This window comes from Rhipicephalus microplus, chromosome X, assembly GCF_043290135.1.
Source record: "Rhipicephalus microplus isolate Deutch F79 chromosome X, USDA_Rmic, whole genome shotgun sequence".
Lineage (NCBI taxonomy): Eukaryota > Metazoa > Arthropoda > Arachnida > Ixodida > Ixodidae > Rhipicephalus > Rhipicephalus microplus.
In genome coordinates, this window is record NC_134710.1 from 119,630,431 (window position 1) to 119,647,085 (window position 16,655).

General features: G+C 47.0%; 1 protein-coding gene across 1 annotated transcript; it reads right to left on the minus strand.

The window, feature by feature from the left end:
- Positions 1-3,579: 3,579 nt before the first annotated feature.
- On the minus strand, positions 3,580-9,465 carry LOC142776960 (beta-scruin-like). The gene is made up of 3 exons (XM_075881274.1): positions 9,269-9,465; positions 4,571-4,765; positions 3,580-3,772 (listed from the first exon to the last, which is right to left on the minus strand). Exons 2-3 carry the CDS (start codon positions 4,702-4,704, stop codon positions 3,580-3,582), a joined length of 327 nt encoding a protein of 108 aa, XP_075737389.1. The 5' UTR covers positions 4,705-4,765; positions 9,269-9,465.
- Between the last annotated feature and the right edge of the window lie 7,190 nt (positions 9,466-16,655).

Sequence of the window (16,655 nt, forward strand, 5' to 3'; positions counted from 1 at the left end):
CATTTTCGATGGAGGTGAAAATGCTGTAGTTCCGGTTGTTCAGATTTTGGTGCACGTTAAAGAACCGCAGGTGGTCAAAATTTCCGGAGCCCTCCATTAAGGCGTCTCTCAAAATCATATGGCAGTTTTGGGACGTTAAACTCCACATATCAATCAATCAACCAATCAGATATTTGTTAAAAGTTTTTTTTAGTTTAATAGGTCGGGTGTGAGCAGGGCACTATGAGGCAAGGCGAGAAGCGAATCATTCGGACACAAGTGAACCCACCAGTGGATGGCGACGCAGAACCATGGAACCCCGTGGCAGCAACACAGCTGCAAATCTCATAAGGGTCTTCGGAGTATCCGTAACCTTGAGGAAGCGGTGCTGTGAGTGGTTGAAAGTAATAACTTCCTCACATGGGTTGTTGAAGGTTGTCTGGCCGCGCATTAGATACACCTTGGAACCTACGGGTAGTGGAAAACGTTCTACAACTTCTGTTACGTGGTGTGCATTGACAACTGTCAAAGCTGCCCTGCAGTTGGTTCTGCTCATACAAAAGAGAGATGTAGGTTTGCAATAAATACATTAGGTATGATCACTTGAGCGAGGTGTATAGCGCACAAACTACGCCGTTAATTGATGCTGTTATCTGTCAACAGAGTAAAAATAGCTCCTGTGCTGCTGATCTAGGACACTAGTTTGTTTAGTTACACATTAAAGTGATGCCGTGACAAAATAAAGGTTGGTGCAGACGTGAAGTCAGCTGGAAGGGGCCTCATGTGAAGTCAGCGAAGCATCATCAACCATGAAGCCACATAAAGGGTGCCCTGTCCTCCATTTATAGTGCATGTGCATGTGCTTGTGTGTTTGCGTGCATACGTCCGTTCCTGTAAAGCGTGCACCGCCTCACTATGTGTGACAGTGCTGTGAAGCTTAACCAAACTTTAAAAGCTTCTCAACAAGTTAATTAGAACCAACTAGACGGCATGAAAAAAAGCGGATTGTCGGGTTTAAGGTGTTAAGGTGAAAGCATCAAGCGCGAAAATTCACCGTTGGTGTCGGTGGTGGTGTCAAGACGAGTGATGCAAAGTATGATAACGTGGTGACGTCACCAGATGGCATTATTATAGAATCACTACGTGATGAAATGTTATGACTACGACATTAACGGCGTCATCGCGTGACATCCTCACTTTTTCTATGGTCACGGAGGCAGGGGGAAACCACGTTTTGTGCAGAAAGCTTTCGCAGAGGGGCGAAGAAAGATCGACCGAAGAAAAACGAAGCGATGGCTTTCACCTTCAAGTCGTCCTAGGCGAATGCATAAATCGCCTTGCGAGTTTTTTTTTTTAAATGCGAAGCAGCTTTTTGACTAGCCTGTGTAACGCTGTCCCTCCGTCCGCACCGCTCTCCTCGTCGCGGGTGTTGGAGCGGTGCCGAGTAGATCACGGCCTCCTAGAAGTGCGCAGTGACGTCTCTCTCCCTCGCCTGCCACGCGCTCACCGCATGTCAGTTCTCTCTCGCTTCACCTTCTCCACCACTCGCGACTCTCGAGCCCACTCCTCACGTGGGCATATAGAATTACTCTATAGGCTCCCTCCTCTATCCATCTGTCGGCGAGAAGAAGCCGCAACCTGGCGGGTGCGCGCGCCTCGACCATCTATCTCACGGTGCCGACAATGTGCACAGCGCGCCGCTGCTTGCCACGCGATTGTGCAGACGAGTGAGACGCCGTCGCGGCATGCTTCCTCCTAGTGTGCACGTACAAGTGCGATCAAAAGTGTGTAGACCATGGAATTGCGTGGCAGAATGCATCAACGCGCCAGCTAGCGACGAGACATGACGAGACACCTGCTGCAGGGCCAATTCGCGTCCCGTCTTATTATTTGGCTTCTGATGTTGCTCTGTTGGACGTGGTTACGGCGCTCGTAGCCAAAACGACAGCTGGGTGTCGTCTTTGCTCCATTGAATCTGTGCCGTTTTCTTACGTAGATGCTGCGACGGGGTCGGTTCAAGCGTCAGCTCGCGTTGTCATCGACAGCAGTTGATTAGTATAAGTAAGCATAGTGAGCATCGCACAACCTGATGAAGCCAAACGCACAAAATAAATTTTCTCAGGCCAGCTTGCCTTTGTCGGGCTAATCCAAGTTGCACTTAAATGAGCTTAGTTAAGTCAAAGCCAATGCAGCCGAAACTAATCGAATGTAGTCGAGCACTTTATGACCTAAATTAGATAATTTACGTCTAATTAGTGATAATTAGACAATTTATTTTAATACATACGGAGTCGGTAAAGAGTAATTAGTATTTTCCTGGCCTTGACTTCTGTGGGCTCATGAGGAAGTCGACATAGATAAATTGGCCGTGATCAGGTTTGCCTTGTATAGGCTAATTTTTCACAGCTAGGTTAAGGATGACCATGATCAACTTTGCCTAATTAGATTTGGCTTTACTTATTTCGACTCATCTGGGCTCATCTAAGCCTAACTTCGCTTAACATGAAATCACTAAGCTGAAATGGGCTTAACTAAACCTACTTACTCCTGACTTATTTAGGTCATAAAGTGGTCGACTACATTTGATTAATTTCGGCTACATTAACTTTGACTTAACTAAGCTCATTTAAGTTCAACTTGGATTAGCCCGACGATGAGAAGCTGGCCCGAGAAAATTAAATTTTGTGCGTTTGGCTTCGTGAGCTTGTGCGATGCTCGCTATGCTTGATTATACTAATCAATCGGTGTCAATAACAACGCGAGGTGGCGCTTGAACCGGCCCCGTCACAGCCGCTACGTGAAAGAACGGCACAGATTCAATGGAGCAAAGAAAGCGACATCCAATTGTCGTTTTGGCTACGAGCGCCGTAACCGCGTCCAACAGAGCGACATCAGAAGCCAAATGATAAGACGGGACGCGCATCGGCCCTGCAGCAGGTGTCTCATCGTGTCACGTCGCTAGCTTGCGCGTCGATGCATTCTGCCACGCGATTCCGTGGTATGTGCACTTTTGATCGCACCTGTACCTTTTTCGGCTGTTGCCGGCGTTGCGTGGGTTAGCGAAGCCGATAGCATTCACGAGGGGCGACGTTAACACCGACGAGGCGCGCGTCAGGGAAGCCGAACGCAGGCGTTGGCAGTGCAGGACCAGCGACACCGATGAGGTGCTAGTCAAGAACACCAATTGCGTTCGAGAACACAGACGGCGTGCGGGTAACACCGACGAGACGCGATCCAAGGAAGCAGAGCGGAGGCGTCTTCAACGCACCCCCCCCCCCCCCCCCCCCGTGTCTTTGAGGTTCGAACAAAAGTTTACTCGAGCAAACGCTAGACCGAGTTTCGCTTCAAACCGTTCTTCCAGCACCCACGTCGACGCCCGTTTCAACCTGGTCAACGCCGCGCGCACCGCTGCTGCTTATCATCCCATCAGGGTTCCCTTCGGGGAGATGGTCCATAGTTTTTTGTATTTTGTTGTTCGGTTTAGTTACAACGTCAAAATTGATACGCCCAATGAAGTTTTGTGTCGATGGGGCGATGCTCGCGCTTTAAGCACTTCACCTCGATCAAACTCTGGTACCGGCTGCTATTTTTACCTCTTGGCTATTCCAAAGTCCTATAGACGACCATATTTTCATAGTAAGCTTTACTCGCCTGTTTTGACGATCTGAACGGAGAGCATTGGCATGGGCAAGGCGGCACGTGGACAATACCGCCCACGAGCCAGATGTCGCGTTGCATGGACACAGCTGAGGCGAAGGCTCTCTTCATTGTCATGGGTGAGTGGTTGATCCAGCTGCAGGGTACATTAGTAAAGCACAGCATTCATCCTGCTAGTCACTCCATCACCAGGCATCAGAAAATAGTGCTTCCTTTCACCAATTATAGCCGTCGCTGTTTTGGAGTACTTCAACGGGAAAGAAAGCTTAACAAATGAAAAAATATCGTGCGCGCGCGTGTGTGTGTGTGTGTCTGTGTGTGTGTCTGTGGCAAGCTAGTAGCTACTGGTTAAGCCGTATTACTAGCTGGCCATTATACGTACAATTGACATCAACAAGTCAATGGACTACCAAATTTAGCAACCAACATTTTAACGTTGTAATCAACACTTTCATAACTAATACGTAAGCGCACATGCGTACGGAAACATACAAATAAACTAGCAATTTCGTAATGCAGATAAGCTTGAAGCATATCTATAAACTGTCAAAATTGGCCCGTGTGCTCAGATTTGGGCGCACGTTAAAGAACCCTCGGTGGTCGAAATTTCCGGAGCCCTCCACTACGGCGTCTCTCATAATCATATGGTGGTTTTGGGACGTTAAACCCCACAAATCAATCAAACTGTCAAAATTTACGTACAGATTTCCTGTTGACATTGAGCCACCTAAGGCCTTATCTATTCACCTGTGCCCATCCACGAACCTTCCCACCGATTCCATCCAACTCATTCATTCATTCATTCATTCTGGAAAAAAAAAAAATACGCCGTTGATGTTGTACCAAGCCTACAAAATAGCACAATAATTCTAAACGCTCCATTTCACTTTAGGCGGCTGTCTTTGGGGAATGCCATAAATGTTCACACACTCACGCGTTCATTCGCGGATCGAAAACGTAGGTCCCGTCCTCAATGCTGGAGCCTTCGCTGCCTCGAGTGAGGCCTCCAAAGATCCAGATGCTGTTGTCGACCGTCACGACCGCCATGCCCATGAGCGCCTTGGGCATCGGGTGAAAGAGCGTCCACTGGTCGGTCCTGCTGGAGTAGATCTCTGCACTGCGCAAAGGGCTGTCACGGGGACGCATTTGTGAGGAGGTTACCCGAAACCCGAAGGCGGTAGTGGTGGAGCCACTTTAGCCGCAGTAAGTATTATTTCGTGTCGGTTTTCACCTTGCGGTTTTGGAAAAACGTTTCGGTGATGAAGCGGAAGTCGCCAAAGCCAAACACGCTAAACGCCCCGCCGCGGTGGTCTAGTGGCTAAGGTACTCGGCTGCTGACCCGCAGGTCACGGGTTCCAATCCCGGCTGCGGCGGCTGCATTTCCGATGGAGGCGGAAATGTCGAGGCCCGTGTGCTCAGATTTGGGTGCACGTTAAAGAACCCCAGGTGGTCAAAATTTCCGGAGCCCTCCACTACGGCGTCTCTCATAATAATATGGTGGTTTTGGACGTTAAACCCCACAAATCAATCAAATCAACCAAACACGCTAAACAAGAGTACTCCTGTCTTAAATTTGCGTTCGCGTTAGCCGGGAGAGGCGCCTCGCCGAGTGTTGAATTCACACGGTTCGTTCATGTGCTAGTCTCTTCAACGTTCGCTCGAAGGCGTCACCAGCGTACTTGGGTTCGGCGCTCGTTCTGCGTAATTAGTCATCCTGTCAAGTGCTGCCGGAACACTTGGGCAGTAGCTATCGTGCAAAATTTTCGCAAATCCAGCTTTTCCTTCATTATCGTGTCTGACAGTCGATGAGGTTACTTAGATGGGTTCCTTGCCTTCTTACCATTTATCCAGAAAGACCCATGTCAGCTAAATATATAAAGACGATGCAGTGAACATCTTTTCTACGTGAGCTCTAATGTGCTATTTCAAAGGTTTTTAGACGTATTTAAAGGTTGCATCTATGTAAGGTAAAATAGGATGGTGCAAGGGACATCTCTTGCTTGTCAGCGCCAATGTGAATGTGATATTTTCATGTTCACGTCACAAGGAGGGGCCGTTGTTCTTGCGTCAATTTGAAAGAAAGGCAGCGTGAGTTGTGCGGTAGTACTGTGAGATATTGCGCCCCATAGAATATTTGATTGATATGTCAGGTTTAACGTCCCAAAACCACCATTTGATTATGAGAGACGCCGTAGTGGAGGGCTCCGGAAATTTTGACCGCCTGGGGTTCTTTAACGTGCACCCAAATCTGAGTACACGGGCCTACAACATTTCCGCCTCCATCGGAAATGCAGCCGCCACAGCCGGGATCCATAGAATATTTGAAATGAGTAGCCCATGCACGTGATCATCTACCGCTGTGTTGCTTTTCTGCGTTCTCAAGTACAAACGTAGTTACAGGTTTGGACCGCTTAATGTTAATCGCAATCGTTGACTGGAGCGTTATACTTTCAACCCAGCTAGGCCGAGCCCGCCGAATACGATCACGCAGTCAGACCACGCGACAGCGGCATAGAAGGCTCGCTCAGCGTGCATATTGGCGATGCTGTACGAGCGTTGCCTTTGTATGCTGAAGGAGAACGCCTTGCTGGAGGACCGCATGCGGCCGCTACTCGTCACGCGTAGAGGATCCAGGCCACCTGCGTGACAGCCATCGTTCGCAGGAAAACCTTTGGGCATTCGCGAGCGTTAATTCGCAGGATAACAAGATAAAAAGCTAACTCACTGGTAAAAACACACCGGCTCGCCGCATACATGCGCATATTATGTGTATCACTTGCAGAAATGTAAAGAATAGCTTGGTGGAAACCGTGAGTAAGAAAGCATTTTCAAACAACTTGCCATACCTACATGCCCTGCTCGGAAGCCCCAGCACTGAACAGAAAGATGCTGTAATTGAAAGTACGAACGTAGAAATACATAGGCCCGAAATCCTACTTCCTACATGATTAGAAATTAAGAAAATGTTCGGAGTAGCGCGGTATTTACCCGGCATGCGTGCGAAAATATGGTGCTCAGAATAATTATACTAATTAGTTAATGCTAAACGACTCCGAGGTTTGGGCAGTGTTGCAAAGAATTGCAAATCTAATACGAGATCCAGTAAGGTTGTAGACTGGGCTAGTTGGTGATTGGTTATACTCATCACACCGTGTAGGTGAAGTAGCGCACTTCAACCAAGAGGTAATGGACAAGAATGACACGAAACATTGCGATGACACACAGCGCATTTGGCTCCTACCACAAACTTGCCAGTACACCGTGTTCCTTGGAATATTTATTATAGAGAGAACTATCACGCCACAAAATCTTGTTCTTGTATCTGATGAAAATGATTATTTATTACATAGTACCTGAGTTGGCTAGCCTAAATTTTCAAGCAATAACACTTTTCTAAGCGCATGATGACACGTACTGTGCTAACTTACAGATAGTCAAAGTAAATGATGATTGTTATATTTTTGATAGTATCTTCAATTGGTTTTGATTGATTTACTGAGAAGAACCTTAAAAGCTTGGGCAAATCCGTTCCTTTTCTAATCGTAGCTAAACAAACGTTCTTGCAGCGCCTGTAGACATTAGCGATCAGTATTTGTCTGGCAATTTTTAGGGGCGAAGTTCCTTAAGGCGTGGGTCTGTCCATTCCTTGTATGCAGCCACCGGTGGCACATACTCGCTCTAGAGCGGGTATGTGCCACAGGGGATGCGAGACGACGGTACTTGGAGTGTCCACTAGATGGACGCACAGACGGACGAACAGACAGACAAGCAGACGGTCAGACGGATGGATAGACGCGCGGACGTACGGACGGATGGACGCGCGGACAGACAAATGGACGCATGGATGGTCACACGGACGGACGGAAGCAAGAAAGAACGGACGGACGGAAGCATGAACGGGCTGACGGACGCTTCGCCCCACTTATGATCATTCACTCCGTAGATATGCTGTGTTTTTTTGTGTAGAAACGACCGGTTACATTGTCTGTCAAATTCAGTCGTTTAGTTCCACGGGCCGCAACGGCGACATGTCTATGGAGCACGCAGTTGCGTGATACGTGACGTCAATATTGTCAATGGTTATTCGACTGGCGCCTTCAAGAAAGTTCATGCAGTAGCGCAAATAATCATAAGCGATGGAAATGCTCCCGCAGTGCTTCGCCGCAGTACTCCGCTGCACCGCTTCTAGATGACTGTGTCGTCCATGTCAAGAGCGCGAAGCATGCACAACGTGTTCGTAGCATCGAGGTGAACGCGTCCGGCTTGTGCTAGAAGGCCACCGTGTCGGAGGCTTGTTTCCTCAGGGGGGTAACGGGGTATTCTCAGTTTTTCTGACGACAGTTTCGTGCTGAGAATGAGACAGGTTAATGTTTTAGGGACCATGGTACTAACACTTTCCTGTTAAAATATGACTTATCCATGAACGAAATGCTGTCAGCTGCTGCTCTGTAAACAGTTACTCTGAGAAACACTAACCTGCTACTATGATGGAATCACCAACGAGCACTGAGGTATGGTAACATCTCGGTTCGGGCATGGTGCCGAAGAAGAATCAGGCCTCAGGATCACTGCAGAGCCTGCGCGTATCACACGTGTGGTGAGAGGAAATTGCAGCCTTGTCGTTTTTTCAACTTTGATTAGGACTGCACATTTATTATTATTATTATTATTATTATTATTGAACTGCAGGGTTGCGTCATTATTGTCGCTTTACTGCCAAAAATTACAGTGGTCTGCCTGCCGTGAACTGTTTCCCTATTTTTCGAATTCTGCGTAAGAAAACTGGAGAGCATAGGTTGATTGATTGATATGTGGGGTCTAACGTCCCAAAACCGCTATATAATTATGAGAGACGCCGTAGTGGAGGGCTCCGGAAATTTCGACTACCTGGGTATCTTTAACGTGCACCCAAATTTGAGCACATGGGCCTACATCATTTCCGCCTCCATCGGAAATGCAGCCGCCGCAGCCGGGATTTGAACCCGCGACCTGCGGGTCAGCAGCCGAGTACCTTAGCCACTAGACCACCGCGGCGGGGCTGGAGAGCATAGGTCCTTTTGATCTATAGCCGCCTGTCTCTGCCTACACTCAACCATTTACAGCATAGAAAGTTTCAAAAAAAAAAAGGTTACTTTTTGATCTCGGTGCTTTTTATAGATCTGGCTGATGGTTTTCTTCCAAGTTTTGCTGTAGAACGCTGTTTTAGCACATACATTGAGTCACACAATTTACAAATTCTTTTATGCTTATTTTCATTCATCGAAGCTTGTGATTTGTGTAGTCTGAGTTGTATTTAGCAGTGACCTTCTGTATTTCTTCTGTTCTGTTATTCTATGTTGCCCTGTTGTCCTATTTTTCCCCTTCTTTTTGCTGCTACTTTTTTGTAGACTTTCTTTATTTTATTGTTTGTTATTAGTAATTTATTGCGCTTGCTTGATGGCACGTTTAGTTGTTTGATTAATTATTAGACCAATCCGAAATGGCTCTGTAGCCATTGCAGAACTGCGTATTGAAATATAGCTGTGATCAACTACGTTCGCTGGAGTGATTAAGGATTTCTTATTGAGAGCACGTACAGACAAGGCGAGTTTCAGCGCAACACGTTGCGAGTTTTGACTTGGTGAAAGCTCACCATCCAAATAATTGGTCGGAGAACGGTGCGAGATGCCGCCAGTGAGCATAACGTTGTGGCTAGCCTGGTTCTGCAGCATCGAAACCATGGTCATGCCGTTGGTGTAGAACCAATCGCTGTTAAGGGATCTCAGGATGTGGTTCCTTTAAGAGAAAACATTGAAAAAAAAAACGGTGGAATTATTAAAATGTTAATTTGCTTCCTCATGATAGCCCATTGCAAGTCATTATAATAATTTTACCAGCTGGGATATTTATCAAGCACCGTAGCAGGTATTTACAACACAATTTCGGCGTTTGCATGCAGTCATTCCTAACTTCTTAAGAACTAGCGCCGGGCAATGAAAATGCTGTACGTAAAAGCGAACATGGCTCCATTCTAGTGACAAGCCGCTCTGTAGAAATGAAGTGTGTGCGAATTTGTTCTGGACTGTAAACGAAGTGCCAACACCTAGTCGCTGCAGTTCTAAACCTTTTCGTTCGTCGTTATTTATTAATTACTGCTTGTCGCATAGCACGTGCTAAGAAGAGCCAGATCCACGCACACTATGCTCTGACATCCGTTACTTTTAGACCCTGCGATGATGATTCGTGAAGATGCGGTCACGCATGCACGCGTGGAAAATAGATAATTGGCATGGCCGATTTTTAAAAGCCACTCAGAAACGCTGCATTTTTCCGAATGGAAAAGCAAGCTACTCGCCTTTCCTGTGGTTTAATCTGGGGCATCAGCGGCAGTGGGTGTGCCGCAGAACTCCACCAGTTGTCATTGGGTGATTCACCTGCCTCCTCGCTGAGTTGGCTGCTGCAGGTGTAGAACGGTGTATTCTGGCTAGTGGCATCGGCTAGCTTCCCGGTATTTCTGAACGTGGCAGCTTGAATACGTTGCTGCGAATCATGCCTGAGCGCCTCTGAAGAAAGTTTTTCGTCTCTACTGCCTTTCTCTATGTAAGGATTACGCTGGGCTTCACAAGCTTCATTCCGTAGTCCTTTTGTTATAACCGATCTCTCGGTTTCCCGTCATCTGCGAGGACGATGTTGTCGAGGGCCTTTCTCCGCAGGAGTTGAAATGCATTTTGGCCTCACCTTTGGCATCGTCTAACCTTTTGGCATTTTAGAGCAATGACGTTCGAACACGCGGCTACGCGCCGTGCTTGAACTGTTCTGTCCAATCAGTTTGGTTGCCACTTCCGTCCCGAATTGGCTGACAATGATTTTCTTGACAAGTTTCATTTTGTCGTCCTGCGTTCTGTAAGCGGTCCAGGCAGGTGTTTCTCGTCATCTTCGACCTCAATTTTGGCAAAGGACGTACTTTTTATTTGTGTGTTTGCGGCAGGTTCCAGTGCAGACGTGGGTTCTATGCATGTAACCGAAGTCATCCGGCGGCGTCGTTTTCTTCTTGGGCTGGTACATTTGACAGTCGGAATCCATGTCTTCGATGGGCTCGCAGTTTTTGCTTCCATCAAATTTAAGTCTTGCCCAAGCAACCATGTACGATGTCCAAATTGGGCGCCGGTGTCGTTTGTTTGGTACGCGCTGCCTGTACTGTCATAGCAGGGTTGATTAAAGAGGCACTGTGAAGTTTTTATTGGCGACGAACTTGCATCCTGTTTTGCCTTTTCTTCTTCAATGATTTCTTCGTAACATTTAATTGCTACCTGGTGTTTGCGCGAAGCGCTTCGTGGCATGAAGTGCAGTTGCTTGCTGTCTAGCGGCGTTGAACTGTCTTCGGAGGAGGTGTCTACGAATGCGCCTGCCGAGCTTTTCACATTCAGTGACATTGTTTTAGTGTTGCTACGCGCGATGTCTCTTTTCGCTTGCTGGTTGCGAGTTTAAATGGTCTGCGCTTCTCGTTGCGGAGGTGTGTCATCGTCTCTGAAAAGAAAGACGGGGTAGGCCGCGCTGTCCACGCGAAAACACCACGCTACGAGAGGGTACTGAGCGTGAACCCATCTCTATGTTCTCTCGAGGTCGGCCGGCAGGATAGTGCTCTCTGCCAGGATGCACTGCCGGTCTTGTTCAGTGTCAGACGCACAGGAGTATTGTTCGAATGATTCCTTGACTTCCAAGCGCCTCGTCATTGTTTGTTCGCAGTAGAGACGGTCGGACTTGCTGTGGAAGTGAGCAACACGTTAGTGATTCGGTAGCAGGAGGTACCCCTTCGAGGTTTGCCGGCCTGCAAATACATTTTGAGAGGCTTCTACACACTTGTCGTGTGTCTTCACGTGGGCAAAGGGGGCGACGTTACTGTCGAGACAGTTTACTTAGTTTACTTGGCAGCCGTCATTCCTCCGGTCTGCTGGCCTTGGCACCTCCCATATTCACAAAGCTGAAAGTCTAAGAAGGTTGTTGACTGGTTATAAATTCTGGTGTGACGCTTAGCGTTTTGAACTCACGGTATGGCGAAATTTGGCCCGCTATAAATCGACAAGATCCTTGCGCGTTCCGCGAGTTTGATATTGTCATTGTGCCATAAATTGCACCCAGCTGCAGAGGCGTGGCTGTAGAACAGTGATTGCACTAGGTAATGTAAAGTTGATTGTCTTTCCAAACCAACCACCATCATCGCCGCCGTCTCCTGAGGAATATGCGCTTTGCTCGGGAGTTGCGTGATCCCCGTACACTGCCGTTTTCGGGGAACGATGACACTGCTGATTGGGATTTTTGTGTCTGGTTCCTCCTTCGATGTCGATTCAAGTGTTTGTGGTCTTGAGGGCACTCGGTGCTGTTGCTTGAGCTAGGTAGAGGCCTCTTGAATGTGGCCCCTGGAAACCTTCGACTCCGCGCCAGTCGCCAAGCACTGTCGCGTGGCTATTCCGTCGGTTCACATGTGTGCCTGGTGAGAATGTTGTCTTGCTAGACATGTTGGCGATGCCGCCGCCCGGTGCGACAGTACGACGTGTTTGGTTTTCCTGGTGCTGCTGAGAGAGAGAAAGAGAGAGAGGCATGGCAGTCTTAAAAAAACTAAAGCTACATTGGTCTTGGCATTCCTATTTCCAGTCAACTTTACCTCCTCCGTGTTGTTTTTTCTTCGGACTGAGTGTTCCCGGTATTCCGCCTGTGTGTCGATTGCGGCGGCATCCTGAAACTTTATCAGACAGCGTTAGTTGCCCCAAATAACTCTCATAGATTAACCGACACATAAGACAATCACTGGTGGCAGAATGATCAATTTGATGTGCGTTGGATGCGTGCATTAAAGGGCCACTCACCAGGCTCCCAAAAGATAAAAGAAGAGCATGATATTCTTTCCCGACATTTCTCGTCCTTCTTGGCGCACTACTATGACGTAGACAGTAGTTCCCGTGACGTCTACAGCGTACATACACTCTATTTATTGATATACGCGAAATATTACACGCAATTTGTTTCCTGCATTACTTTGCCATACAGCCGCCCATCCATTCTTCTTGGTCTCGCATGAATGTTGTGCACAATCAACCGATCAAACCTAAATTTTTGGGGGATTTACAACTGTGCAAGTGGCAATAACAGCGTGCAGACAATAAGCGCGAAATCCCGATAGACTCTAGCGCTTAGTGCTGATATTGTTCACGTGCATTCAAGAACTAAGGGGCGAGGATGGTGCATGGTGTGTATGAAGGACAGGAAAAAATCATTGCTTCGTCTCTAAACACGGGGTCATGAGTGAGTTTAGTCATGAGCCGGAAAAGTGAAAAAAAAAAACTGAAGTTACCCTCCAGACAATGCACTGTCAAAACAGTCGAATAGGCGCCCTTGTATATCACCATCAGTTACCATCAGATTATTATTTTGTTTCGGCGTTGCTGATTCCACCGATGACTTATAAACTCGCCCAACTTGCGTTTGTATGCATACCGCACGCAATTTAAAAATTAATATTTCAAATGAAATCACTGAACAATAAAGTTCTTACCGCAATAATGTTCTTACCAACCAATCACTGAAACATATTCCCTGACAAAGAAACATAAAACAAACAAACAAACAAACAAAGAAACAAACCGAAAATTCAGAGAACGCTTTAGCTTCTTTATAAAACCTGTAAGCATTAGCCACATCTTACAAGTAGCTAGCACCAAATGGCCCAAATAGTAACCTGTAACCATTAGCCACATCTTAAAAGTAGCTAGCACCAAATGGCCCAACAAGGCGTCTTGTTAACCTAAACCGCACCGCTCAGAAAAGAGCGTCATGCAGTGCGCGTAACACTGGCCGTTTTAAAAGTGTCTAGAATGCCGTTGCAAAGCGCCCACTACGACAGCAGTATTGATGTCAAGAGCGCCTTTAACGGATATCTCGCAACTCACTGCTAAAAGTGCTCATGCACCCTGAAATTTTATCAGTGCACCGTCACATTCCGCAATCACAATCAGTCGGCGAGACACAATTTACAAGCCAAATAAAAAGGTGAACATGCAGAATCATGTTTTCGCATAGCGTTATTGACGTTATCCAAGCAAGATATACTTGATTTTTGAGTGCCCAGTAGTTTGTATTACGCATGCCCTGTGCCACATACTTCGAGCGTGTATATGTGATGCCCCCAGTACACGTCTTCGAAGCGCATCCACATCGTCGATATTCAGAACAGACTAGTCCAACTAAGTTCACTGGCGTGTCTAGCTATCTTACCAGCAACACTTTTTCAACATAGCCAGAAAGCGCTGCCGATCGGTAGTGGGGGGTCATGTGAACATGCGAGCCAAACATAATGCAGCACGGGACCTCGAGTTTACTATTAATTTTCAAATTAAGCTTCAAATTATTCCTCATTTTTTTACAAATGATGCCATATACTCAAATGATCACGTCATATCACTAAACTCAAAGCCATTGGCTGATTTGAGCATCGCGGCCCCGCCGCGGTGGTCTAGTGGCTAAGGTTCTGGGCTGCTGACCCGCAGGTCGCGGGAGCGAATCCCGGCTGCGGTGGCTGCATTTCTAATGGAGGCGAAAATGATGTAGGTCCGTGTGCACAGATTCGGGTGCACGTTAAAGAACCCCAGGTGGTTGAAATTTCCGGAGCCCTCCACTACGGCGTCTCTCATAATCATATGGCGGTTTCGGGACGTTAAACACCACATATCAATCAATCGATTTGAGCATCGTGGGCTGCATAGTCATCAAGGTGGCCGGGTGCTCACTAGCGTTCTCACTGAAAGTAAACAGCGTGCTTAAAGTAAAAAAAAAAGCATTCGTGGTCACGACGCACGCGTGGCGTAACTTTTTTTCCCTGCCATCTCTTTCTTTTTTTACAGCAGCGCACCTGTCGGGACGAGAGAAAAAAGAAAGGAATTACAGCATGCGACAAAATTATGTTACTCCGCTTTTACTAGACCGATTCTAAACATTTTCGCAGCGGTCTATTAATGAGGCAGTAACTCCATGAATGAAGTCATTTAACGGTTACATTAAAAAGTTAGCAGGGGCCCGTGTAAGAGAATTACAACTCGTCAATTGAAGCGGACGAATCTGCCTTAAATCAACGTTTAAAGAAAGGATACTAAGTTAAAATTAAATAATCATTCAAAATGAGCATATGTAAACTTAGCGGCGTGCAGAGTTTTGATATATCGAGACCACAGAAGACCTGCATTCCACAGATTGCAATCGCACGAAGTGAGACGGAAGCCTGAATAGTCAAGTCTCGAATTCTGCAAGATAAGTTGTGTACGAAACAGCTATAGGTACATGCAGCAAACGTGTAGTCTCAATTTATAAAAATGTTTGGTTTACTGAAAGCTCAGGAAGTATGCAGGTTGTCTGAAGAAAAGTCGAACTCGTTTTCGTAAGGGCCGAGTCACCTTGCGTTCCTGTGTAGTGTATAAGGATAGTTGCGCGCGGAACGCTCTTGGTCAGATGGGAATGTACGGAAGAGTCTAATAAAAGAATTGGACCATGGTTATCTGCTACTTGCACTCCCGTTAACTCACATGCGGGCACCAATCAACATGTTGACTTACAAATGCAACAGAGTCCGTGCACCAATCTTCGCGCCCATGAATGCTTTATGCCATCTTTAATGCTAACGTAACTGCACAATTACCTTGTTTTGATAACTTTCATAGGCGCTTTACTAATTCCAAGAAATGACCGAATGCGATAGCACAAATTTCAAAGTAAGATGTGTGTTACTCCATGCTGGCGTGACAAAAACTGCTACTTCGGCCTTGCATTCCCTGTATATTCCACTTTTTTTAACATGATGAACACAATTAGCCATCGTATACACGTGGCTCTAAAAACATTCTGTGTGCCAGTGACGCTCAATACAGGTCACGAATTACAGATATCGTGCTTACTTTCGCGCTCCACACTTCCCTGGCTGCGCATGCGAAACATGTTATCACGCGCCTGACACTTTCCAGCTGTATTCAATACAGCAGTTTCAGCGTTTGACTTGGTGCAAGCGTTAGGCCTTGGTAAGCTATCCTGTAGCGCCTTCATCTACATAATACTCATCACTTTTCAGCCACAGCGCCGCCCCTCTCTCGCCACTCGTTCAAGGAGCTCGAGGCGCAAGCCAGAGAAGAACGAATCCTCGTGCCTTGCGGGTTGGACGCTAGCAGCCGCCGCCGTCCCGCTTTGGCCACTTTATTCTAAAAGAACGAGATACTTGACGTCGCTTTGGCTCTCACTATAATGCACCCCGTTTGCCATTTACGCTGAGCTTCATGTATCAGCGTAAATGCGTCTCGCTACATGGTACCGATTGCCATATTGCGCTCGAACTGCAATAACGTCTTATTAACGAGACTAAGCATTTGTCTTGCCTACAGCACCTGCACAATGGGCGGCACTCAAAATCCGGCTTTTCGTTGAACGCGGTGCTGCATTTTCCCGTGGTGGTTTTCGTCGACCTGTCATATTTAATAGCTACAGAAGCTTCCCCAAACGTTTCCGCGCTACACTGTTGGGCTGAGTCTATCGGTACTACTCGACTCTTTCGTAGCCTTACTTAAAACAGTACACGTTCGCCCAAAATCTTGACCCCGGCTCCTATTGACATGAGTTGTCGAGAATGTGAGTGAAGGCCATTATACGCAATGCAACTGAGTGGTGGTACCTTTCATTAAATCGCAGTGTCTATTCTCCCGGCAACCGGGATAATTGTTAAAAAAATTTTCCCCGGTGGTCACCTCCGATTGGCTCTCATATGTCACGTGACTAACTGTCGTGGGGAGAAGAGAAAAAACTGGCTGCTGCGGGACAGACTGGGCATACGTAGCCTATAGCGTGCGTTAGATTAGGTTAGGTTATAGGCTGCGAGACAGACTGTACAGACGTGGCCCAGCATGCGTTGATTTAGGTTAGGTTACGTTACGTTATGTTGAATAGGTGAAGTTCTACCGGTTGCCGGAAGAATCATACGAAAATTTATCCCGGCAGTTAGTCACGTGACT